Source organism: Gorilla gorilla, chromosome X (genome assembly GCF_029281585.2).
Source record: "Gorilla gorilla gorilla isolate KB3781 chromosome X, NHGRI_mGorGor1-v2.1_pri, whole genome shotgun sequence".
NCBI lineage: Eukaryota > Metazoa > Chordata > Mammalia > Primates > Hominidae > Gorilla > Gorilla gorilla.
Genome location: NC_073247.2, coordinates 82290339 through 82316673, shown reverse-complemented (window position 1 = coordinate 82316673; position 26335 = coordinate 82290339). Strand labels below are relative to the sequence as shown.

Here is a 26335-nt window from a genome sequence, read left to right as displayed (position 1 = left end):
ATTCGTCAGCTTGCCTTGAGAAAATTACCAGCTCTCTCAACACTTTCTCACCTAATTGCAGTGGTTGGTATTAAGCAAGGATTATCCCTGAAGAAAGGGCTCCACTGGCCTTTAGTGCTGGCTTTTCTGCTTGAGCTGGCACCCCTTCTCAGTCCCACTTTTTTGCTTGGCCTTGGCCTGCTTAGGATACTTCGCCTCCCCTCTAGGCTCCTCCCAAACCTGCGGCTCAACTCCCACTTGCTTCTGCATCTTTCTTAGCTCCGCCCTTGAGCTACTCGACTTCCACACTTGCAGCAGGTAAGGATTTTGTTTTCATTAGCTGATTTCTAGAAGCACTTTCGACTTAAGACAAAGCTGGTCATTTGTGATTGAACAAATATTTTATTTATTCATGGGTAGACCATAAGGTTTGATAATACAGTTCTTCCTCTGTTAGAGATGAAGGAGTCAAGGCATGATCAGCTGCAATGTCAGCAACAAAACCAGGAGGAGATAGGGCTCTCTCCTCCTTCAGGACACGGCACAGCACAGCACGGCACAGTGTTAAGGGTGTGTCTCCCTTTGGGGTTTCCAAGTTGCTGTGTATCTTCTCGTGCTGGGGCTGAATGTTCTTCAGCTGTACCTTCACTAGGAGAACATCAGCTGTGAAGACAGAGCCTCAGCAGTGTGACCACAGGACAGATCTTTGTTCTCTTTGTCCTCAGGAGATGAATTTTCTTAAGCTCTCATGGAGCTCTTTGGGGACTCCCTTTTGTTAGGCTGCCTTCAAGCAAATGAGAGAATGTGGGAAAGCAAGCAACCTGCACACCATAAAGCACCACAAGCAAGAGGACTCACCCTTCCTGTGGCTCAGCCCACACACATTTCAGGTGGCTCATTCATCCAGATGTTGCTCTTGACCTTATGAATTATGACAGCACTTCCTAAGACTCCTCCGCACAAGTTGCAATGGCACCTGCCACGTCAGAACTGCCAGAACTGCCTGCTCTAAGCATCCCTCCCCTCCTCAGAGGGCTGTGGGGATGACTGCTGTCCTGCTCTGCAAATGGGCCCATCCCACCCTCATTTTCGGAAACACTGGTAGCTGGCAGGTCACTTTCTCTGGCCATTTTTCTCACCCAGTTCTCTGCTACTAAATCAGGCCCCCGCTTTCTCTAACACACACCTCTGCTACAGCAGGCCTCTCCCACCTTGTGTACCTCTTGGGAAAATGTCAGCATTTTGCCACCACAGATGTGGACTCCCATCTGGTTGGTGCTATTTGAAGCAGTGTCTGGGGCTGGGGTGGAAGACCAAGCACACAACTTTCACAAAGGGCCTGTCACCACCCCAGGGAGCTGTACCGATCCCCAGGACGGCCCAGCTCGGCTAGCTGATCATCACTAAGGAGAGAGCCCTCTGGCCCCCAAAAGTTTGGGATGTTCTTCCCACTGCTTTGCCCACACCCTCCCTTCTCAACTACTTCAAGAAGGTCTCTGAGTCACAGTTCATTGCAACTATCGTTTATTAAAAAATATATGTCTCCTTGGAAGAAACACTGGTAAACCAACTAGTATCATGCTTACTTTGAATCTTTGTTTCTCTTCCCTGGGAGGGGGAGGGCTGAGCATGGTTGAGACTTTGCCACTTAGTTAACATCAGAGAATCAACCTCCCTGCTCACCCCTCCTCACCAGAGTCACAGTCGGCTGTCACTTTATCCCTCTTTGCCTTCAAGCCATTGTACTGCCCAGGGAAAGCCGCTGTCCTTTCCTTATCCTCATCCTGGGTCCCATGCTTTATACAGTTAGCCTCATTCTGCTGGTTGGACAACTGTTAACAGAGTTCCCAGATTCGGCTGGTAGTGCTTAAAGCATCCTCAACATTGCCTCGCTTGCACCAGCCCTAACCCAGCGGGCTAGGAAACAAGTGCCTCAATCCTAGGGCCAAGCACTTCTCTGTTCTCCCCTGTGTCGTCCCTCCAGTATGGAGGCGAGGGAGGCACGTTGGCTTCAAAGGAGCACAGTGGGGTGGGGGGGGACCTGAACCACACCTGCTGCCTGCACTTGTGGCGGTGAAGATTCCCTTGACCACAGTCACTGCCATCAGACTCTGGGAAAAAGCAACAAGGTTTCACAGCTCACCAGTAAGCGAATCTTAGCTCTACAGCTCAAATGTACAGCATAAAGTCTACTTTCCTCTTGAAGAAACCATAAGCTACCAGCTGTTGGGGAGGGGCTGGAGCAGAGCATATGAAGCAGCTGCAAAAAAAAAAACCAAATCAAACTCATGACGCAGCTGGCCAAGCAAGCCAAGTGCTGTCCCGCCATCCCAGCACAGAACTGGAAGGCAAGTGACTCCCTGTCCCTGTTGGTGGAACCCAGGAAGGAACCTCAGCAGAGCCCTCCGTGTCCTCCTCTCAGCCCAGCCCCTGTTTTCCCTTCTGCTGACAGGACAACCAGGCCTGTGTCACCTACTCCATCACAAGGCCTGGCTCCTTCAGGACCTCATAAGCCTTTAGAACCTTGGCAAATTGGATTCTATGCATTCACTTAAACAGTAAAAGTAAAATTTGCAATAATGAAAAGGCTGACACAGTAGCACAACATGGTTTTGGTTTAACAGCAGCTTAAAAAGGAACAAAAAGGAAACCTCTCATGCAGACACATCAGGTGGCATAAAACAATAGGCAATTCCACGCGGAGCATCATTAGCCATTCTCTCTGTCCGCACACAGGACTCTGGCTGCACCTCAGGGGCAGCAGCTGCTTTCAGGTCAAGTCTCTCACCCTCTCACCCCAGGCAAAAGCCCTTCCTCTCTGGCCTCAGGCTGACCCCTCCTAGCTCTCAAGAGAATGACCAAATGCGAGTGCCCTTAGTGCAGCACTTGCTACCATCTTCAATCCCTTCCCAACCAGCTGGGATAGAAGATGCCATCTGATTGGAATATGAAAATTAAAGCATTTCTCTAATAACATAGTACCATTGATGAAGTCTCCATAGATTTTCTAACCCAAATGTGTGTGAATATATATATATTATATGAGAGTGTATAATATATATATATAATAATTTCTATATATTTTATATAAATTACATATATATATCTATATATAAATAAGATACTTTCTGTCGCCATTACGTTGCACCGTTCAGAGCTGCAAGACAGCAGTACAGACAGGGAGAAATGCCCAGGAGCATCTCATCATGTGGTGCATTTAGCTCACTTCACAAGCCGTGCAGCTGTCCAGAGTCTGTCTTTCCATCAGTCCTCCTCTTTTCTCTTCACTTCTGCTTGGTTTTTATGAAAACAATGGCTCTGATGGATTTTGCACCTGTGCTAGCGCTTGGGAAAGGTCCATGCAGGAATGGGCACAGTCACATGATGAATGAGATGGCATCATCCCAAAAAATAAACTGAAACAAACAAAAACTTAAAAAAAAAAAGAACAGGACTAGAAAACTTAATTTTTTTGACATATCTAAAAAAGGGGACAAGAACAGTAGCATTTGTTCTCCCCATGGGGACAGGAATGAAGAGGGAGGAGGGAAGAGGGACTTGATTTCTTCTGTTCACAAGAGAATGGTTGGAGGGGATTCTTCAGAGTTTTTCAGGGGATGGGACCCAAATGTAGTGCCCAGACTGGTCCTCAATGATTTGTTTGATTTTGTTATAAATCTCTTCCAGTGAGTCACCCTGTACAATGGCTAAAGTGAAGAGGAAAACAAAATTATTACTGTGGTCCACAGCACATCCCCCAAACCCAGCAATCCTGCCTCTCCCAACAATCCTACAAGTCCCCCCTCCACCCCCTCACCCCTCACATGAAGGACATGTTCCCAGGAGTATGGGTTTGGGCTTGGGTTCACTGGCTGGCTGCCTGTGTGTTCAGGGCAGTAAGGGCAACCAACGAGGTACCCCAAGTCCAGGGCTTGAAGTCAACTCACTGAGACAGTGAGACTAAGTAGTAATGACCAGAAAAATGTGTTTATTCAAAAGATGTTTATTGAGCACCCACTATGTGCCAGACCTTGCAGTTCATGTTGTTCTTGGGTGCCATAAGGCCAGCAGCTTGTTATTCTAAAGCAGCCTTACTAAAAGATTTGGAAAATCGCAGTTCTCCACAGAAAGAACTGAAAGCCACAATTTCTGGCAAGAGGCAGTGCTCCTGGGCCCATCACATCTGCTGTATGTCAGAGGTCAGCCCAGCAAACAAGGACATGGATGCTGATGGTAAAGGGAGCTCTGAAGACCCAAGGTATGTGAGGACATTTATGAATTCTTTACACAGTTAACCTAGTGTCACCACCAGCTAGAATGGATTCGGCACTGCCTTGCATATATTTATGTATATATATGTCACTGTACTTCAAAAGGTGAAGAACGTATTACATAGAAACCTTCCCAATGTTTCAGGAACTGACCTTACACACACACACACACACACACACACACACACACAGACACCCCAACAGACAACTTGAACACCACACTGAGGAATCATCATCATCAACAAACGTTTATTCAGCACCTAAACATGCAAAGCAAAGTACTGGGGGAGGGGGAGTGGAGCTGAAACGGAGGGACACAGAGTAATAAAGGGAGCCTACAATCTAGTAAGGACAAGACAAAATGAACAAACCAACAATTCAAGGAAGCATTTGGTGAGTAGTTTATGCTATAAACTGGCTGAACTGCTATGGCTGGACACGGGGAACTTGTGTGCTTTGGAAAGGTTTGTGCTCAAAAACTTAAAAGCAACTGGAAACTCCGTGCAAGGTTTCTACATTCTGTCTACACCTCTTTGAGACACTTATAGAAACAGGTACCTGGCTAGTCCCCCAGAACCTCCCGCAAGGCAGCAGGAGTCTTACCCGTAAAGTACTCTCCAAATTCCTGCTCCAGTTTCATGGCTTTGTCATAGATCTTATTTGCTTGTTCATATGTCTGCCTTCGGTTCATTTCCCTGCCAAAGACAGAAGAAAAATAGTTCTGAACCAGATCTTATGTTCTGATTAACCATAAAGGATTATTCCGGGATCCCTAAAAATCTGCTAAGCTGCCCTCTCAGAGCAGCAGTTGCCCGTTGCTAACTCCTCAAACCTGCGTTCAAAAGTCCAACCATGAACATATGCACAAGCCCTCAAAACAGGAGCGCCCAGTGACCAGAGCTGGGGCACAGAGTTTCTTTCAAGTTTCTGCCCAGCAAATCACTTTCTTCTCCATTTCCCTTCCAGACCCGATCTTAGCTTGGTGTGTCTGAGTTCTCAGCTAAACACTTACATAAGGGCTTCAATGGACTTGGGCTTGATGAAAATGGCAATGGGGTAAAGTTGTGCTTGCTGCAGTCTCTTGATAGCATTGCCGGAAACATCTAAGATGCAGTGCTTGCCCTGAAAAAGCAGAGATTGTATCAGCCCAGCCACTCCCTATTCACCAAGCCCCAAGCAGAAATCCAGTGACATTCTAAACATCCACCTTGGCCGGGGGTGGGGGTGAGGGGAGGGGCACGAGGGCCACCCAAAGTGGCCTAAGAAATTCGATCTCTGAAGTAGACAGGCCCTACTTTTTGCTCCCATTACCCAGAAAAGGCCACATCTGTCCAGGGCCCCCTATTCCCTGTTGGGTAATGCTCTGGGGTGAGTTGTATGAAGGAGACAGATAGCTTCGTCAAGGCGCTGGGAGTATGCAGACGTGCTATGGCTTTGGTCAGCAGCACTGTTGGGCAGCTCCTGTGTTGGAAGGATAAGGATCCAAGTGGAACCTTGGCATAAGCATTGGCCTCCCCTTTGAGGCCATCTCCTGTACACTTACCCTCTCTGCAACTGCCCGCACTGACTGGATGCTGGTCCCATAGAGGTTATCATTAAATTGGCCTGCCTCGATGAACTTGTTGTCCTGAATATCTTTCTCCATTTGTTCTCGGGACACCACAAAGTGGTAGTCTTGTCCATCCACCTCATTATCACGTCGAGGCCGGGTAGTATCTGAAGGAAGAAAGGAAATGCTTTGTGGCCCAGGGGCAGTGATCCGCCCCAAACCAAAAAATACTGACTGGTCCATTCTCATCTGGGTGGGTCACTGGGCCACTCCATTTTTTTTTCAAGTAAGTGGGAGAAAACAAGCAGTTGGGAAGCAGTTTGTCTGGCCTACTTCTCTTCCAATGTCCAGGTCTCACACAGGGGGCTATTTGCTTTAGCTTAAACTGGACTAGAAAGGTGGGGTTTCCTGAGCTAAAGCATGGCAGAGGGTGCCAAACTTGGTAGAGGAGACAGTGAACCTAACAAACTGTTAATGGAGTCACATCAACACCACTTTGGCTGGGCCTCCGTATTTGTCCAATCATTCTCAACCATCACCACTGAAACTTCCCCTCAAGAGTGAGCAGCCAAGCCTGATGGCTTAATCTCTCCAACCCCATCAGCTTTTGGGGAATATATTGCCACCTACTCTTTTCCAGGGTGTCAAATGTACCCTGTCCCCAAATAGCCCTAGAATCTGATCCCAGACCTTTTCCATAAAACATTAGAGCAACAATTCCCAGGGCACCAAGCCTCACTCCTCTGGGCCTTCCTGGACTCTTACGTGGCACACAGGATCCAAATTTATGTGGAAATTCGGAGATCAGGTCATCATTGACTCGGTCCTTCATTGGGCCCAGGATGATCACAGGCCTTGCATAGTGAACTAGAGAGGGAGAGCATCGAGACAGTGAACAGAGGCCCCCACCAGACAGCCTGTCCTACCCCTGAGTCTGGCTAGAACACAGAGGCTCTGGAGCAGAGACTCAGACAGGGTAAAGCATCCTCAGCCATTGTCTGGCTTTTAAACAGAAAGACATCAAAGAGCCTTTAATTTGAGAATATCTAAGTTCAAGGCAAGTCTGAAACCGGAAGCTGCTCCCCTTCTAACAGAGTCAGAAAAAATCTCTGCACTGACACCAGTAACTGAGCAAGGTTTTTGCAGAGCAGCCACTGAAGGGAAGAACCTGGACCTCTCTTTTAGCAGTGGCTACATCTACTGAAATAGACCTTCCTTGTAAATTTGCCCCCTCCTTTGGAAGGTGTCCTGGCAGCAGGCAAAGGCACAGAGAGAAGTGCACACTGGATGCACCCCCTTCGCTATGACACTAGGAAGAAGCATAGAGAAGAAGGAGCCCATGGGCTGGATGTGCCATGAGTCAAGCCTTCCTCCTCCTCCAGGTCCCTCCCTCTGCTGCCACAGCCACCACCCACTGTATTGAGCCCCACGACCAGGAGACCAGCACGAAGACAAGGCTCTCAGAGGAGGCTTACTTTCTTGCCGTGTCACTGGCTCATATGACAAAATAGCATCCTCTTGTCCTTCTGCAACAAAAAAGAGAGATAGGTTAGCACCATATGATCTGCCTCCTTCTGTACAACACTCCCCGTACCCCTCCCCTGCCAGGACACAGCCTTATCAGGTGGTCCTTGCTACCATCTGTGATCCTTTCTGTTTTCTGCTGGTGAGAAAGCACATGAAACCCTTCACTGGCTCTGAGACAGGAGTCAGCAGTTCTCTTGTTCAGTGAAATATCACTGGGCAAAGGGCCAAGGCCCAGAAGCCATGAAGCCTCCACCCCAAACCACCCCAATTTGTGAGGAACTCTTCTTGTAGGTAACAAGTCAGCTGTGTGCAGTAGCCCCCTTGCTCTGGTAAGAATGACAGGGACACTTTGACTGGTTGAGATGCTTGCCCGAGTCCCCTTCATCTACATGCAGGGGAGTCAGGGCACACACCCAGGTCCCCAAGCAGCCTAACTTTGCCCTTTTAAAGGTCTACCAACCCACCTCCTGCATTGGAAGCAGCATCCAGAAAAGTGGCACATGGCTCTGCTAAGGTCCCCAGCGCCCTTTAAGAGCAATGCTGAACCTGCTATCTCTTCCTGGTGGAGCCCCATGTCGAGCCTAGCAATGTTGAGGTTTTCCTAAAACAGTCGTCAAGCCACTCGGTGCTGGGTGCCTGGAGGTCCCAAAGTGGCTGATGGCAGTCCCAGGGAAAACAGTGATATTTGCATTAAGGCACACAATGCTTGCTAAAAGGCTTCTTCTGAGCCTAATACTCCTGGGCAGATTTTACAAGGTTTCTAGCCACCATAGCTCCTGAAAGACCAGTGCTCCCAAAGTTCATGAGGTTTGAATTACGGTTTCTCTGGTCTGGTCACAGGATCTCCCAAGGAGAACTTGGCAATTACCTCATCCTTTAACTGGCCCCAAAGGCAAAGAGGTCCTAATGACCTGGAAAGGCAGATTTAGGGCAGTGTCCTAGAGGAGCCATTTTTCTTTTGGTCTCCGAGCAAATCTATAAACCTGGCAGCACCTATGGCCCACAGTACCCATGGCAGGGATTTACTCTTTGGCAGTTTACCCTTCCCAGTGCCAGGGATGCTTTTAAGTCAGGTCCCGGCCAGCACTATAGGGCTTATACTCTCCTTTAATCCATGGGGTGAACCCCAACCCATAAGGAGAATGAACTGGCCACAGCATTTCTAGGATCTCAAAGTGTACATGGCTAAAAGAAGCACCAGCCTCTGAGCAGCAATGGCAGCTGTGCAACACTGGAATGAGGATGGCTGGGATACACGGTGGAGCTACATGACATGGAAGGAATGACACACACTTACTGGAACTGCTTTCGCTGTCACTGGTGTTGGATGTCACTCCCTCTGCAAGCCAACAAGAAAGAGACTCCAATTCAGAACACACCACTGAGAGGTCACATGCAGCACAAAACTCAAATGCTCCAGGAGCGAGACACTGAGCTGCCAACTGAGTCAGGCCACCAGAGGCCTGCCACATCCAGGCTACCAACTGGGACGCACAGCTCCAATCCTGAGCCCCTGGCCCTCTCGTACCTGTCCCCAGAGCCCTCTTGGTCTGCCAAGTCCCTCCCTATGTACTACAAGTCATACTTCCTTCAGCAGCATCCTCTTCATCTGAATCAAATTGACCTGGATGGTTTCCAAATCGTATTTCAAAATGCATCTCCCAAGGCTAACAACAGGAAAGAAAAGACAGTGACAGGAGCAAAGAGAAGTCCAGGGACCAGTCTGCTCATGGGTGTCCCCCGCCCAACAGAGCCCCCGAAGTACAGAACCATGTGGCACTCCACAACTAAGAGGCCAAACGCTGGATGGGTTAAGCAGACACCAGGGAGCGCTGCTCTGACCATTCGCTGGGCTCCCCAGCCTTCCTGCCACCACTCCAAAGCAGGAGAGCCTGGCTTCAGTGGTGAGAGGGGAAGCATCTCCATCCACCACCAGACACATATGTCAAAACACAGACAACAAAACCAACAAAAACACCTTGAGGACAAGGCAGCCCTCCTGTCTCACACAGCTGGGATCTGCCCATCTCTTAGTGGTGAGGGAAAAGAAAGCTCAGGCGGAGGAGCAGCGCTCGTAGGAGGCACAAACAAAGCCCGCCCATCCAAGATGACACGCGAATGAAGATGAGACATGGACACACCAAACTATGGAGAGAGATGCTGCTCATTTCAGCCAAGACCACACTGTTCCAGACCATGATATGCTGTGGCCTCCCCCCCAAGAAAGGACTGGCTGAGTTGCCACACATGGCTAGTTCCTGAACAATCCCCATGGGCAACTCCTTTGCCTTTGGCCTGTATTATTTATTGAAGGAGAGTATATGCTGATAGAACCCATTTGGTGTCTGTGCACCCTTGCACGCAGCAGGATGGCCACTAAGGCCTCATCATCTAGGTCTTTTTCATTTTCCACTCCAGGATTCTTTTCCAGAAAGGAAAATGAGGTTGGAGTTTTCCTGAGATAAAGCACTAACTATATATGGTCCATAAATGATGCTGAGGCCCCTAGCAGACCAGCTCAACCCCTTACAGGTGCTCTGTGGGAAGCCAAACAGTGGCTGTTTGCTGAGGCCCGGGATCTGCTGGGACATCCCAGATGAAGGTTGGGAAAAAGGGGTCACAGTACCCTTGCCCCTAGTTAGAGGACTGTTAACAGCTGCAATTCCTACACCCAATTCTTTGGCGTGGTATCACTGGGAGAAGAATCCAACCAGCAGGCACCCCTCCCTTCGACAACAGGCTAGAGATTAGCTGAGTGGTTACCTTGGAGAAACATTTCAAGCCTACTTCACTTCTAAGGTGGGACGCCATGCTCACGCCCTCCCACTTTGAGTAGCAAAAGGTAAACAAAGGCATGAATGATATGGACTTATTTGGGTACTAGGGATCCATAGCAAACATGTAACATATGGAGCCACATGCACTTCTTCCTGCTGTGATGTCAGAGTGCTCACAAACACTGCCCTCCCCTCACCCTTCACCCTCACCCATGTCCCCAATAGCCCCACCCCCACTATCTCCATTCATGCCACAAGTACAGTGAACGGTGTGTAAGTTGGACTTACTCAGGTTCTTTGCTCCATAATAATCGTCACTTAACCCCGGGAAGTCCTGATTTCACAGACAGCAAGGGCGGAGAGAGGACGACGGGGAGAAGAGGGGGGAAGGGGAAGGGATGGGAGGGAATGGAAGAGAGGGAGAGATTTGGGGAGAAGAGAAAAAATAGAGAAAAAGACAAGGGGGGAGGAAGAATACAGAGGTAGGTGAGCACTAGTGACAGAATTATGAAACACCATGAAGACCTAGCACTATAGTGAGGCCAGGAACTTTGCCACAGAAAGAACATCCCAGGGCAGATAAGACATCAAGACTTCATGCTGCCCAATTCATTGCCAGAGGGCCTTGGAGTAGACTAGCTTTCTGAGGTGTCTACAGCTGTAGGCCAATGGGACAGGACAGGTGACACTCCAAGGCTTAGAGCACCTGCTTTGACCAAATTTTGGTTGTGGAGCCCAGGTCTCTGTTTGCCCCTGAAATCACCATTTCCCTCTGCAGTGCGTGAAAGAGCAAATGTCCGCGTGTGCCAGGTAGACAGATAGAATTGCCATCACCTCAAGAAGCTTTTGCCCAATACTGATTCACTCTGTTCAAACCCTTCAGGAAAAGTTTCGCATGGTGTAGAGTGTGGCCTCCAAAGCTGCCCTGAGATGGACAGATCTTGGGGGATGAGCTCAGCTTCTGGAGAAGCACTAGGCACTTTCAACTCTGTCATCCAGTAGATACCCCCTCGCCCACCAGGCGGGACCACTGAGCAATGAACACCTCCCCAGGCTGGGCTTGGCATGGAGGGACTCTGGGACTCATCTGATGAAACTATGGTGACATCACCTCAGGCCTCTGACTCAGACTGTCTCCTAACTGCTCATGAGCAGAGCCACCTCGTCTATGGCTTCTCATTGAACTACTCCAGGATGATGAGCCGTGGCTGCCATCTAGATGAGGGCACCCTTCTGTCCACCAGGTACCACCCCAGATAGCAATGACTTACACATACCATGACCGTGGACCAAGCTGGCCTGACAGAAGGACATTTCCTATCAGAACCAGTCAGTCTCCTGCCAGCCCCAATAGACCAAGACCCCAAGATCCCTCCATGTAAGACAGAGGAGTCACTGGTAAATGAGAGATGTTTACTGTTCATGATGAGACAAGTGAGAAGACATTTTTCAAGCCAGACCTGGTGTTTAAGGTTAAGGTTGGAGCAGTTAATTGCTGAGGCACATGGTAGAGCAAGAAGATTTATCAGGATTAGATTTCTTCTTCCGTTGAATTTAGCTCAGTGTGACTGCTCTTCCTACCGAACCAACTTTGTGTTTCTCAATAGATCTTTATTTGAACAATGTGGAGCAACACTCCTTCCATGTCAACTCATTTAAGCAGGAAGGATTCTCCTGGGAAAACTGGCTCTGTAGGCACTCTAGGATGACAGCGAGTCTGCTGAGAGTTGTGTGGATATCCTGTATGCTTATGCACGTGCATGGGATTCCAGAAGTAGCCCCAACTCCAGGGATCCTGGGAAGAAAAGGCTCTTCTCTTGACATACATGAGTGAAGTTAAGGGAAAGAAAACACAAGAGGAAGAAACCAGGAGAGCAACACTGAGTCCCTAGACCTTGTTCTCTTGAAAAACCATTTTCCTGACCCTGACAGTCTAGCTGAAAAACCGTTCCTCACCACCACAGCAGAGCTCTGTCTGGCACTTCCATTGCTAGTGCCAGGCACTTCCTGGAGGCTGACCCTGGGACCAGTCCCACCTCAGTGCCTCCAACATTCATTCTAACAGAGGAGCAGGACAAATAAAACCCAACATCTCCTTAGGCAGACCAATTTCTGCCCTGACTCTGTAGATAAGCAGGTGCACACGCACACAGGCAGGCATGAGGCCACACGTGGCCCTGCTCAGGCTTCTCTTGAGGGAAGGGCAACTGAGGATGAGAGGATGGGGCTGCAGATGGCCTGCTCTCTGGACTCTGCTGCTACTTACGTTCCTGTATGCTGCTCTCCTGGGCCATGTTTTCTTTGCTCTTGTAAAATGGAAACTTTCGAGAGAGGCGGAAACTCTTTTTACGTTTCGTTTTGATCGACTGTGAAAGAACATGAAGATGGAGGGGAAGGACAGAAGAAAAAAAAAACAGAACAATGGATTTTAAAGCATGCAAGAAAAACTAAAATGGAGACAACGGTGAGCTAAATAAAAGACCATCTCTCACAAATGGAGTCTATGAGATTAAATGAAAGTTGATGTAAGAGGAAAATTATGTTTACGAGAAAATGTTGTAGGGATGTTAGAAGTTTCTACCTAATCCAGACACTCATAACACTCACTGGTACTTCCTAAAGAACAAAGGTCACTGTAGCCTCCTGGACACATGCCCTAAGGTACCATTGATATACACATCTACTCCACGTCTCTCTTCCCTCTACTGCTCCAGAAGTTCTTTGGCCTGTGAAGCTCATAGAAAAAAAGGGGTGAATGGAGAACCCTCCTGCCTCAGGTGGTCTGAAGGGAGGTGGGAGCTCTGGAGCTGGGCTTCTTGGCCGGATGCTCTGACAGGATCTATAGCCAGGGAGACACCCACGAGTGGTTTCATTTTCCCCAAGCAAGTCAGCCTTCCAGACAGTCCAACTCTAACACATCTTCAAGAGCCGGTACCCAGGGGAAAGGAGCACAGACTGGCTGTGAACTTTAAGAGCTCCCTCTCTGCTTTCTGAAAAGCAGTCAATGTTCTGATAGGACAGAGCCAGCCCCCTGAAAAAGAGATTTTCTTTTGTGTTCCCCAGTTCTCCTACACATCACACTAAACTCCAGGCTTCTCAACCCTCTTTACCTACTGGCTGATTTCCTTGGGGATCCCCACTTACCCTGTTAGACTCAATCATCCCCGTCCTGGCATGGAACTTCACAGTTTTCAGTCGAGCTCTTTCTTTCTTTTCCACCCTGTTTTGGAATCAGAAAAAAGTCCTGTTACTGCCAGTAAATGGTCTCAGCAGTGGGTTGCAGCAGGCACAGCAGCCATTTTTTTGGCTCACTGAGTAAAAACCATGTTGAGTACCGACTCTACCAAAAAGAAATCAAGGCACAAACGTTGCTCTCAAGCAACTTCTAATAGGAAAACAAGAAAGAAATACCAGCAAGAGGGCAGGAAAGGCCTTGCTCATGATCATGACGACTCACCTCTTCTTACTGGGGATCACACCGATCTGCTCACTTTCTCCGTGTGGGGTCACCAGCCTTGCCTGCCACCACTCATCATCAGAGGCATTAATGACATGCAGAATGTCACCATAAGAGAAGCTGAGCCCCTGGCTTGGCAGACAGCTGTCCCGAGTCCGATCATAATCAAACAGGGCCCTGAAAGGCACAGTGAAAGATGAAGTGATCATCCAACCCTAAATGCCAAGACACTGGCACCTTGAAAAGATGGAAGGCCAACCCAAACAGCACAGACATAGCAGCCTCACAGTATACTAGAAGGATGTCTCCAGGAGACCACATCCTTCTTTCTGAGCCAAAGTGGTAAATATGCACCCGCTTTCAAAGAAACATCTCATTCTCCCAATAAGAAGCATAAGAGAAAATATTTTACAAACCCCATCTCCTCTTGGCTTCTGGATGCAAGATAAAAGTCCAAAGTAGAACTCGCTCAATAGCCCTCTCCCTCACCCACATCCTAGGAAACTAGCTCTAGCAGGGCGCTTTCTCAGTTCACAAACATATCTTCAAATAGTAGCTAAAGAGAGGACAAAAAAATGTTAACTACAATCCCAAACAATGACTGGTAAACACTCCTGAAGCAATAAAGAAAGGGCCCTATGTCCTCGGGCAGCCAAAGGTCTCTTTCTCTTACATATGGGGAAACAGAGGTTCAGGGAGGAAAAAATAGTTTGACCTAGGTCATACATCTAACCAACCTGGGACAAAACCCAGGTCTTCTGACAAGACATGCTGTTGTGACATGCTATAAATGATGCAGAGTAAAGAAATAAAAGGGAAGGTGGGAGAAGGTGGGGAGGGAGCTATACAATCCAGGCTTATGGAAAAGGACACCAGCTTGGCTGCTGCTAGAAGTCCTAGGAAATGGTATTGGAAATAAAGGTCTGAAGCAAATTTTGGAAGCCCTTGAATAGACATGATCTAGTGGCCCCTGGAAATCTGAGAGGAGTGACACATCAAAAGAGCCTTAGGAGGTCGGGCGCAGAGGCTCACGCCTGTAATCCCAGCACTTTGGGAAGCTGAGGCGGGTGGATCACCTGAGGTCAGGAGTTCAAGAGCAGCCTGGCCAATATGGTGAAACCCCATCTCTACTAAAACTACAAAAATTAGCCGGGTGTGATGTCGCATGCCTGCAGTCCCAGCTACTCGGGAGGCTGAGGCAGGAGAATCACTTGAACCTGAGAGGTGGAGGTGCACTGCACCCCAGCCTAAGAGACAGAGCAAGACTCTGTCTCAAAAAAAAAAAGCCAAAAAAAAAGTTTCTACTTTTCACATCCAGTGGAACCTGTCTTCATATGGAGTCACCACAAATGGGTGATTTCAGTGAGAAGTTTGTATTTTTCTACCTGCAATCTAGGCTGTCTTCTTCATATTCTCTGTTAATAGAGGTGTTTTCACACCTTTGCACACACAGCCCAAAATCTAGTTCCAAGACTTTGACTTCTACCTGCAATACTGTGGCCTTTGGCTCAGTTGGAAGCTGCAAGTAAAACACACTATCTTACCATATGCAAGCCCAAATGAGATAGGATGTAGTAAAACCATGAAGAGTGAAATACCCACCTACTGCTTACAGCTCTTGAAACAGAGTTCTTAAAAATCAGCGTCAGATGATTTGAAAATGAAAATACCCAAACTCTAACAAAAAGCCCTTTTTTCCCCTCAATTTACACACTCAAAGCAGTAAGGAGAATGGCAGAGGCAGCAGACAAGGAGGTGCTGTCCGAGAGGTGCATTCCGGGCTATGTGTGACAGAATCAAAACTGAATGCATTCTCACTGCCTGAGTCCTGCATTTCCTAAAGCAAGGAAGACATTCTGTCAGCCACTCCTACTAAGAAGAGCATCATGAAGCAACCTCATTCTCAGTGACAATGAGAAACACTGGATGTCATTATGGGTTTCAAAGATTAGAACAAATATAGTAAGGAAAAGAACAGAACTTGAATTAAGCACAAATTAGTTTGGTGAGGGAAGGAAGGAAGATGTTAAAATGAATTTAGGAGGCCGGGCGCGGTGGCTCACGTCTGTAATCCTAACACTTTGGGAGGCTGAGGCAGGCAGATCACTTGAGGTCAGGAGTTCGAGACCAGCCCGGCCAGCATGGCAAAACCCCGTCTCTGCTAAAAATACAAAAATTGGCCGGGCATGGTGGCGGGCACCTGTAATTTCAGCTACTCGGGAGGCTGAGGCAGGAGAATTGCTTCAACCTGGGAGGCAGAGGTTGCAGTGAGCCGAGATTGCGCCACTGCACTCCAGCCTGGGTGACAGAGCGAGACTCTGTCTAAAAAATAAATAATAAATAAATAAAATAAAATGAATTAGGGGAGTTAGGATGAATTTGTAGAAGATTAGAGGGCGGAGTTTACTGGTTGTAAGTTTAAAACACAAGATACATTTTAGCACTTCCCAGAACCATGCTTGACCTTTGGCAACAGCAGTAACAAGCTGAAGTGTATAAAGTAGAGTTGACGTAAACATGTTTTCTAGATGCCGGGAATCCAATTGTTTGTAATTTTTTAAATATCTGAGGTTCAAATAAAATTGATGTAACAGTTTACTTCCGGCTGGGTGGGGTGGCTCACGCCTGTAATCCCAGCACTTTGGGAGGCCGAGGCGGGCAGATCATTTGAGGTCAGGAGTTTGAGACCTGCCTGGCCAACATAGCAAAACCCCGTCTCTACTAAAAATATAAAAATTATCTGGGCGGGGTGGTGGGCGCCTGTAATCCCAGCCACTTGGGAGGCTGAGGCAGGAGAATCGCTTGAGCCCAGGTGGCAGAGGTTGCAATGAGCCAAGATTGTGCCATTGTACTCCAGCCTGGGTGACAGACTGAGACTCCATCTTGAAAACAAAACAAAACAAAATAAAACAACAACAAAAAATTAAAACACATACAGCACAAGCTAAGTAAAAACAATATAAACACAGATCAAAGTCAAAAAGATTTTGCCAGTAGTTAACTCTGCACATTGGGAATTGTACTATTCGGGCTTACGTTTTTAACCACAGCATGTGTTCCTTTCACAATTTTCAAAAAACATTAAGTCAATTAAAAAAAAAGTGGGGAAGCAGATATATCAAGCACTGGTTTGAGTCATTTACTTCAGATGAGGAACACGTTTGGTTCTAAGTTCCCTGGCAAACAAGGCAAAAAAGGAAGTTGTCTAACTCTAATTTCCCAATAAAAAAATGGTACCCAAGTCTATCTGGATTTTGTTTGATGAATTTATGAATACTGAATGGACAAGAAATATGAACAGGATGGACAATGCTTTTTTAAGCTATGGTTTTGTAAAAGACATAGAAATGTAGTATCTGAGGTTTGAGATTCTGAACTAGACTATTATTCACAGTTGAGAATGCAAAAAAATTGAACAAGAATTTCCTTTTCTATCAATCAGAACTGCAAATAGAAAAAGAATTTTGCAGACCGCTAAAGCCTCAGACGTCATTTTGTCCAACTTTCTATCTGATAAAGGAAATCCCTTAGGTACTCTCTAAGTTTCTTTCCAGCTCTAGTATTTAATGAGTCTGAGTCTTTCCTAGATCTTCTCTACCAGGCTAAACATTCCCAATTCCCTCAACAATCCCTTCCTTTGTCATAACTTTTATTTGTTTTCCAAACCCATGATGTGGATTTTCTCTAAATCTACTTTGCCTCTTTTTCCTGCTTAAATTTTGTTTGACTAAGCTAGAAAATTTCCTCAAAGACAATGAAAGCCAGGCCCAGATATGCACACAGCCTCATCCAGAACTGCACACTGGGTGACTCTCAGACCAGGGCTCTTCTATCTCAGAAAATTTCATAAGGCCTAAGTCACAGTCACATGTGCTTTTTCAAAAAAGCTAATTATCGGCTGGGCGTGGTGGCTCACATCTGTAATCCCAGCACTTTGGGAGGCTGAGGCGGGCGGATCACAAGGTCAGGAGATGGAGACCATCCTGGTCAACATGGTGAAACCCCATCTCTATTACAAATACAAAAATTAGCTGGGCGTGGTGGTGCATGCCTGTAGTCCCAGTTACTCGGGAGGCTGAGGCAGGAGAATCGCTTGAACCCAGGAGGCAGAGGTTGCAGTGAGCCGAGATCACACCACTGCACTCCAGCCTGGTGACAGAGCGAGACTCCATCTCAGAAAAAGAAAAAAAAGCTAATTCTTCACTCAGCTATGTGTGGAAAAATACCATTCTTCCACTATTTAAATACTTAGTCTGGTTGGGTGCGGTGGTTCACACCTATAATCTTAGCACTTTGGGAGGCTGAGGCGAGCGGATCACCTGAGGTTGGGAGTTCGAGACCAGCCTGATCAACATGGAGAAACCCTGTCTCTACTAAAAAATACAAATTAGCTGGGTATGGTGGTGCATGCCTGTAATCCCAGCTACTCGGGAGGCTGAGGCAGGAGAATCGCTTGAACCCAGGAGGCAGAGGTTGCGGTGAACCGAGATCGCGCCATTGCACTCCGGCCTGGGCGACAAGAGCAAAACTCTGTCTCAAAGAAAAACTACTTAGTCTTCTTTACACGGAGTATGTGTTAGATACATGGGAGATACAAGAGCAAAGTTTGTTGTCTTGTGGAGCTTACTAGGTGACAGAGGGTATAGTATACTAAGGATGTTGTAGCAAGAAGCCCAAAAGGAGGACAAACCAAGGCCTAGAAGGATTCACAGGGAGTACAGATCACATCTAGTTTGGGGAAGCTACAAGGAGATACTGCTTTTTGAATTGGTTCTCAATGAAGATTTAGGATTTCAAAAGGTAGAGCTGGGGAGAGGTCCTTCCAGCTAAAGAGAACAGTGTAAGCAAAGGTCTGGAGGCAAGAAGCACAGGGTTATTTTCAGGGATCAGCCGTGCATCCAAGTCTGGCTGGGCCTCAGAGAATGGCAGGTTGGGGCCTGACTGTGGACAGCCTGCACTGTCCAGCTAAGGAGTTTGACATTCATTTAGTAGGCTTTATGGGACTAACTTCATTACCTCAGCTTTCTTATCCCATTATCAGGCTAAACTTTCATGTGGAAATAAAACCAGTAAAAGAGAGTAGGCCAGCGTACTAAAGTCAAACAACTTCTCCCATGAGATATATTTCGTGTAACCAAAAAAAGTATGTAAATTAGACCTTAATAATTTTTAAAAAAATATTGACTGCTTTCCTAAGATCTTTAAGAAGCAGCTAAACTGTGGCCATCTAGCAGTGACAGTCTGTCTTAGGAACACCCTGGAATCCTAATGAAGTGACAGGGACTGGCACCTCTCACAAATAAATGGCTCATGGTAGGTTTGATGAGAGGAAGAAGGAATACCTTTTTCCACAACACTGATATATCCTTCTCCTCCTCCTTTTATCCTTAGGGCAGGCACTAGAGAAAGTCAAGGCAGATACTCCCATTTCAAATCAGGCTGAACCACTGTCCCAGGACGGAAGTCCTACACATGCAAGGCCCACATGACATAGCAACCAACCATTTCAACCTGACTCAAAATTAGAGTGAGCATGAAAAAAAAAAAAAAAAAAAGCAAAGGGTATTTGTCTCTTAATACCTAAAGAAAGGCCGCAATTAACCAACTGCCACCCTGGTCTCACTATGTGTGTGCTTGTGTGTGTGCACATGCGCACATGCATGCATATCTGTGTGTGTTTCAGCTTATCTGACAAGATAATGTGTTGGGAGAGTAGAAGGAAGTCTCAAAAACTCATATTCCTTCTGTACTTAAGATAAAAATAATTTCATTGAGGCCTCCAAGTTAGGGACTGGTCACATCAGAGGGAAACACTGTGCCATGAGAGAATAAAATTCATGGAAATATATTACCATCCCCAGCCTGAAGTCACAGTGCTTGATGTACAAGAAAGATGATCTGCCCCTGAATATGTTACTTCTTAGTTATGGCCACATATCTCTACGAAGCCAGGGAGAGCCAGAGCCTGGGTATTCCTGCAACTTTTCAAACATCAACGCCAGGCCAGAAAAATATTACATTATTTAAGAGCAAGGGAAAGAGTGTAGCCCAGGGAAAATGTGACATGTAAAAACAAAGTGATGGTAGGCTACAAAACAGCTTTCCAGAGCTGTCATACCACCATGAAGAGCAGATGCAACTTCCAGGGGATGTGCAGGTTTGAGTTCTTGAGCTCATCTTCAGCACTCTAGCTCTCAAGGCTGCTGCTTGTCTCCCTAAGGAGAAAGTGTTTCCAAAGGTCTTGAAAGACAATGTTGTTTAAGAGGTGACCTTTAAAAATATCCTCGAAGGGATGCATGCACCCACCCACAGGGATAATGTACGTGCTCTAGAGGACTTTGTCCAGTCTTCCTTTCAGCTGGGTCCTCTCTGCTGGATGGAAAAGCAAGAATATAACCAGCTCAAAGTAAACAGATTATCAGGCAAAAGTCCTTGCAGTTGAGATCCTAAATTGTGAGATTTGGGTTGGAAAGATCCAGAGAAATTATAAGCACTTGGCACAGCCACCGTAATGTCTCAATGAACCGGAACGCAAAGCAAATGGTAACTAAGAAGGAAACTGGTCAAGCAGGTTTCTCGATGCAAAGCAAATGAGCATTTTAGCGCTATAGCCTCAAAGGCAAGGGGTTGCTTCTGCTAAAATAACCTAGTATTGTGCCCACCTCTCTACCTGTGGCTCGAGCCATCTGTCTATAGCCTGAGATGCTCCGTCAGTCCCCTCACCCAGCTCAGCAACTCCTCTGAGGCCCAGCCTAAGTCTCTCCCAGCTTTGTGATCCTGCCCACTCCAAATTTCATTCTTCTAAATCCATACTGTATTTGCTACCACATTTGGCAGCAACCTTTCTTTATGTTTTCTACTTATTGCTATTTAATTCTTGCAAGGTTTTTTTAATGTTTCATATTACACCGCCAAAGTGGAAGCCCTTTGAAAACTGAGACCATGTCTTATGCTTCATGTGGGATTCTGAATCGTTGTGAATGGTGGGTGAGACCTAGCTACAGGGGATGGAGTGTCCACAGAAGACCCTCCCAGTTACTCCCTAGTTTCTAACCCTGAGAGTGTTCCCTCCCATAGTAACTGGGGCCTAAGATATCACTTTATTCCTTTCGCCAGAAAGTACTGGATAAAGGGCACACATTATTTGACAACTAAGCAGCCCATCCCTTGCCCAGTCTGTATAAAGCATGCACAGAAAGTTATAAAGCAACAGTCACTCATCAGCCCTTGACCTTGGTAAGAATTAAATTTCCAGCAGCCTCTGAAGAGCAGCCTAACAGCACAAACCCGAGCACTCAGACAGGCACAGTGTGGGTCAACACAAAAGGAGTGATCGGGCCTCCCTGGTGTATCTTGAAGAAAGGTGCATGGAGAGCAGGTTAAGAGCATCTTCCTCCTTTGTCTGTCTCAAAGTGTCAGGCCTTATGGCAATTATGATGTTGGAGAGGCATTCAAGGACCAATTAGCCCGCAATGAGCGACTGTTTGGGGCTCACAGCACTTGCAGATGATAGGATGAGCTGAGGGATTATGAGTGCAAGCCCAGGACTAGTGTTTGGGAATAGGCAGTTCTAGAAATCACTGATGCAGGAAGCTCTGCCCCACCCTCTGGTAGCCCTGAACACTTACATACATTATTGTTGCTTTTTAAAATGCATATTATCCCCACCCCCAAATTCTATCAGATAGTGAAGCCTGCCAATATTTCCCCATTGGCATCTTAATCCACTATTGAAACTCATTAACAAGCAAGACCAAGTCAGGCTCCACCAAGCACCACCCTGGGCAAAGCAGAGTAGTTGCACAATTAATGTCTGCTTGTTGACAGGAATGAGCATTCTCCAGCCTTCTTTAATGAACAAGCCAATATGTCTGACATTGTTTCTTGAATCAAGACTACAGATGCTCTAACATGATTTCCTTCCTAAGACGACTGAGATGGCAGATGGCCAGTCAGGAGGCCAGGACTCCCAAACTACCCGAATGCCGTCCTATGGCTGCAAAGAATGCAGCCAGGCTAGCCCGAACAGACTTTCAAAAGCTATTTCTACAACTGTACTCTTGAGCCTGTTGGCAACCTTTGGAGCACAAGGGTCTTTGCTTTACTCATTCAATAAATTAAATTAAATTAAATTAAATACAAGTATAGAACAAGGTCATCCCTGGAACTCTAACTTATTCAGTGTCTTTGTACTGCCTTCACATCAGAATGGTCTGAGTTAAACACCTACCCATCCCAACCCTGAGCAAGAAGTTCAAGAGAGGTTTATTTCTGTGGACTCTTCCAGTGGGCAAGGCAAATCCTCCAGCAGAGCAAAAGCCCTAGGCTGGGCAGACTGAGGTGCTGTGCTTATCCTGGTCATCTACTTAAGAGATGATTCTAGCATAGTGAAGTGTGAGGAAGGTCCTTCCAAATAAGTCACTGATGACTTTAAAATCAAATTTCATTCTCCAAATACTGCTCTCGTTCCTTCTTCCTCCTGCTCCCTGCTCTACAAACCTCACGTCCCCTGTGGTTAGTACAGCTGCAGCTCCCTAGGGTTTCACCTGTTAGAGCCTCTGTTGCAGCTCTAAGAGAGTGTTATTTACTTCCAAATAGCTTTGCAAACACATGTACACCAAAGGGAGATAGATACTCAGGGGAGGGGAAGGAAAGCAAAATAATTATGTCATAGGGAAAGCGACAGCAAAATAATCAGAGGTGACACCCAAACTGAAAAAGGGTTCCCTCACTTTAACCACCTGCCGCTTAAATCTTTTCTGGGTAGATGGCGAACTGCCAGAGGGCAGGGACCATACCCGCTGCTTCCTTGAATATACCCTGCAACTGTGCCCAAATTCTTAGCCTTGTGTTTTACTGCTTTCTACATAGTAGGAGCTAACGTAAGTGTGATGTTTATTTTTTATAATTTTTTATAGAGACAAGGTCTTGCTCTGTTACCCAGGACGGAATACAGTGTCATGATCATACCTTACTGAAGTCTCAACCTCCTGGGCTCAAGTGATCCTCCTGCCTTAGCCCCCTGAGTAGCTGGGACTACAGACACATGCCACCACACCTGGCTAATTAAAAACTTTTTACTTTTTAAGAGCGGGGCTCACTATGTTGTGCAGACTGGTCTCGAACTCCTGGGCTCAAGCAATCCTCCTATCTTGGCCTCCCAAAGTGCTGGGATTACTGGTGTGAGCTGCCACACCCAGCCTTGATTGCCTGTTAAAAACATATATTTTCCTGGGCAGGGCGCGGTGACTCATGCCTGTAATCCTAGCACTTTAGAAGGCTGAGGTGGGCGGATCACGAGGTCAGGAGATCAAGACCATCCTGGCTAACACGATGAAACCCTGTCTCTACTAAAAATACAAAAAATTAGCCGGGTGTGGTGGCGGGCGCCTGTAGTCCCAGCTACTCGGGAGGCTGAGGCAGAATGGCGTGAACCCAGGAGGCGGAGCTTGTAGTGAGCCTAGATCGCGCCACTGCACTCCACTCCAGCCTGGGCGACAGAGCGAGACTCCGTCAAAAAAAAAAAAAAAAAACACCACACATGTATTTTCCCAAACCTGGTGAATCCAAAGCATTAGAAAAGGAGCCTGGGAATCTGTATTTTTACTAGCATTCCAGCTGATTCCTATGAGGAAGTTGGGGAAACACTGAAAGAACCACACTTTATAGTCAGAGCAACCAAGTTCAAGTTCCAGTTTTGGAACTTCTTAGCTATCTAACTGGAGTCTCAGTTTTCTCATCTGCAAAATGGGAATCATAATATCTACTCTGTAGGATTATTAAAGGGATATTAAAAGCCATTTAAAGAGAATAACAAAGGTCTTGATGAACAATGTGTTCCCTAAATGTTTGTTCCCCTTTATCTTGAAGACACTGAGGAACTAGTGAAAGCTTTTGAGCAGATCATGTTCAGATTACTGCTTTAGTTTCAACCCCCTCTGCAATACCCAGGCAAATGGTTGCCCAGCCTCTTCTGTAACACCTTGAGTGACTAAAGATCAAATTTACTATATCCGGAAGCAGTCCATTCCATTTTCAGACAGTTTTAATCATTAGCTCTTCCTTCCTTATGTTGAGCAGAGATCTGCCTTGGGTGACAGAACAAATCTAATCCCTTTTCCACATGATAGGGTGAGGCAATTAACTTAGATAAGGAAAGTACATGCTGCTTGTTTGAGGCGCCGAGAGGGCAGTTTTATTTATGCACATGTCCAGCAAGTAGTTGATATGCAGGTCTGTAGTTCAGTAAAGAGATCAGGAATGTCATTTATACGGCAGGATTTGAAGCTGTGAAAATAAATGACATTGCCATTTAGGGGGGCAGAGCTAATGAAAGGTATTAAGGAATGGTAAGCAGGGTAGAAAGAGAGCCTTTAAAGAAGAAAGCAGGTAATTCATGGAAACAAATGTGGTGAAGAGGTCAGAACAATGTCAGAGAATCAGTGAACCAGTCACTAAATTTGAAGACTAAGAAGTCACCCACTGATCCCTGACAGAGAGTCAGGTTTCTGCTCCCCTGGAGCTTTCCAGAGCTGCTCAGAGCCACACTCCACACTGAAAAGCAGATGCACGCTTCCTTTCGGGCTAGTGAAAGAGAAGTGATTTGAAGCAGCAGCAAGTACTCCAACATTTCCCAACCTGGATGTTGACATAGGTTTCTCAAATAAGGCTCCCATGCTCTATCTTTTGGGGAAACACTGCCTAGTACAGTCCTTCCTGGAGATTAATCACAGGAAAGAGCCCCATTTTCCTCTGTTTAAGCCTGCATTTGCCCAACTTACTAAACCACTGATTTTTCACACAATACTTACTAATATCTTGAGGAGCTAGTGTTTTCTGGCCAATAATTTGGCAAATGCAGTAAGCAAAGGGATACAAGACAATAGTTTAAGGGACTATTGGTATCAAGGGATATTTTCTTCTTTTTAAGAATGGAAGAAGCTTAAATATGTTTACATGCTGAAGAAAAGGAACCAAGTGTAGAGTGAAGGGCCAAAATCAGGAACAAAAGGGAAGAGAGCAAACCAGGTTCTGATAAAGGGGTTAGCTTAGCAAAAGGCCTCAGCTCAATGCTTTAGCCATAAGACATTAAGTGCCCCTGATTAAATCTAGTGATCACAAATGGTTACTATTTTCCTAACCACATCTACTCTCCTCAGAGGATACAGATAATTTATCTAGAGAAGGTTACGGGCAGATTATATAAACTGATTCACTAGACACAGTCATGGTCTCCACCCTCGCCCCAGAGTTAAGCTGAATGTATCCCTTTAATTCCCTTGCCTGAGCCAGGGAAGAGTGCTCCATATCGGGAGCCAATGCCCCACTCCCCCTGCCCAGGCAGAGAGAACTCTAACACAGGATAGGCGGAGAGGGGAAATCTAAAAATAAAGCTCTCCAAAGAAACTGTCTTGCCTAAAGAGCAGCTTCCCACGCACACTGGAGTGCCACATCTGCGGGGGCTGGAAGCACGGAACGGAACAATCCTGACCAAGTCATATAACCATTACCTATTTTGGGGGGTCGACAGTGCATTTCTGATTTCACCCATCAGCACCCCAGTATCCAGGCTGCAGACTGGGAGCAAGGGCTTTAGTGACAGAAAACAAAACTTTCTTTTCCGGGGAATTGGAAAAATGACCAGTGACTAGTCCTGCCTTCCTACCATTCTCCCTTCACAGCGGGAGGTAAGCATAGCACATGCTTTCAACACACAAGGGGTGGAGTTGAGGGTTCACATTAGAAAAGATTGTGAAGGGTTCTAGTGGGCTTCAGGCTCAGAGATGGGCTCCTTTAGCTCCACTCCCTGCGGTAGAGTCAGGGACCACCAACTGGGGGAAAAGAAAAGCAAGCACCATGAGAAAAACTGCAATTAGCGTTGACATCCCTTCACTATTGTCCTCTCACACCCCAAGGACAGAGCAGTTGTCACGTTGCCAAGCAACTAGCAAGTGCAACTTCCCAGCCAGGTATCAGAGGCCACTAGAAAAAGTTCAGCCCAAGAGTTTGATATGACCCCACACCTAAGCATTAAACACAATACTGTAGCGACTTCTGGCTCAGGAGAGTAATCCCCACCACCTTTCTCTAAGGGCTTTAACCTTGGAGGATACAATGTACTTGGCACCAGATTTTGGAGTTTTGCCAAGAAGCCAAAGCAGGAAGAAGGAAGCTATCCCTAATTCTATGAGGAGTCCACAGTATTCACTTGGCACTCCAACTCCCCAGGAGATTTGTACTTTGACCTGACAAAGTATTATGCTATGCCTCAAGGGTCAGAGAAGCTCAACCTTGGAAATATCTCGGAATAGCTTTCAGCAGCAATATACTCCATGCTACCTATCTGTTCCCTCCACCCCCTCCCTCTTCCTAGGGCACATACACTATACATCCCATGATTCATAGATACAGCAGACCAGTGCAGCGGGTGGTGAGGGGGGAATGGAATCACAATAAAACATCCAGAATGCAGCAACCTGTCAGTTCTTCGGTCTCTTAAAAGAGATCCTGTACCAGAACACTGCGATAGTTGCTATGCTCAGATACAAATCCTGATGTCTATTATGCATACATGGAAAGGGATGGGGGGGTGGCAAGTTTCCCCTCAAAGCACAGATTGCAAGCAAAGTACTTTGAACATTTGACTGATATTTGAATGCTGACTAGCAACAATCACCCAACAGTCTTTTACAATTAGAGCAAACTGAAATTTTCCCATACTGAGTCATTCATGAGCTAAAAGGAAGAAGCCAGCTCACAAAAGGGAGGAGACACT

The 26335-nt window shown here is 46.6% G+C and overlaps 1 protein-coding gene across 7 annotated transcripts in view; it reads right to left on the bottom strand.

The window, feature by feature from the left end:
- Positions 1-361: 361 nt before the first annotated feature.
- Positions 362-26335, bottom strand: part of DLG3 (discs large MAGUK scaffold protein 3) — a 60630-nt gene continuing 34656 nt past the window's right edge. For 4 of the 7 annotated variants that reach the window (XM_019019609.4, XM_019019612.4, XM_063703182.1 and 1 more), the window contains 10 exons: positions 13561-13737; positions 13248-13323; positions 12370-12469; positions 8624-8665; positions 7275-7325; positions 6565-6666; positions 5794-5966; positions 5263-5372; positions 4854-4945; positions 362-3686 (listed from right to left, as the gene is read on the bottom strand). In XM_019019609.4, the coding sequence (XP_018875154.1) occupies positions 3580-3686; positions 4854-4945; positions 5263-5372; positions 5794-5966; positions 6565-6666; positions 7275-7325; positions 8624-8665; positions 12370-12469; positions 13248-13323; positions 13561-13737 (1030 nt within the window). In that variant the 3' untranslated portion in view covers positions 362-3579. Of the gene's footprint in view, positions 3687-4853; positions 4946-5262; positions 5373-5793; positions 5967-6564; positions 6667-7274; positions 7326-8623; positions 8666-10391; positions 10438-12369; positions 12470-13247; positions 13324-13560; positions 13738-26335 lie in introns of all 7 variants that reach the window. The other 3 variants (XM_019019610.4, XM_019019611.4, XM_063703181.1) reach the window with 3 other exon arrangements.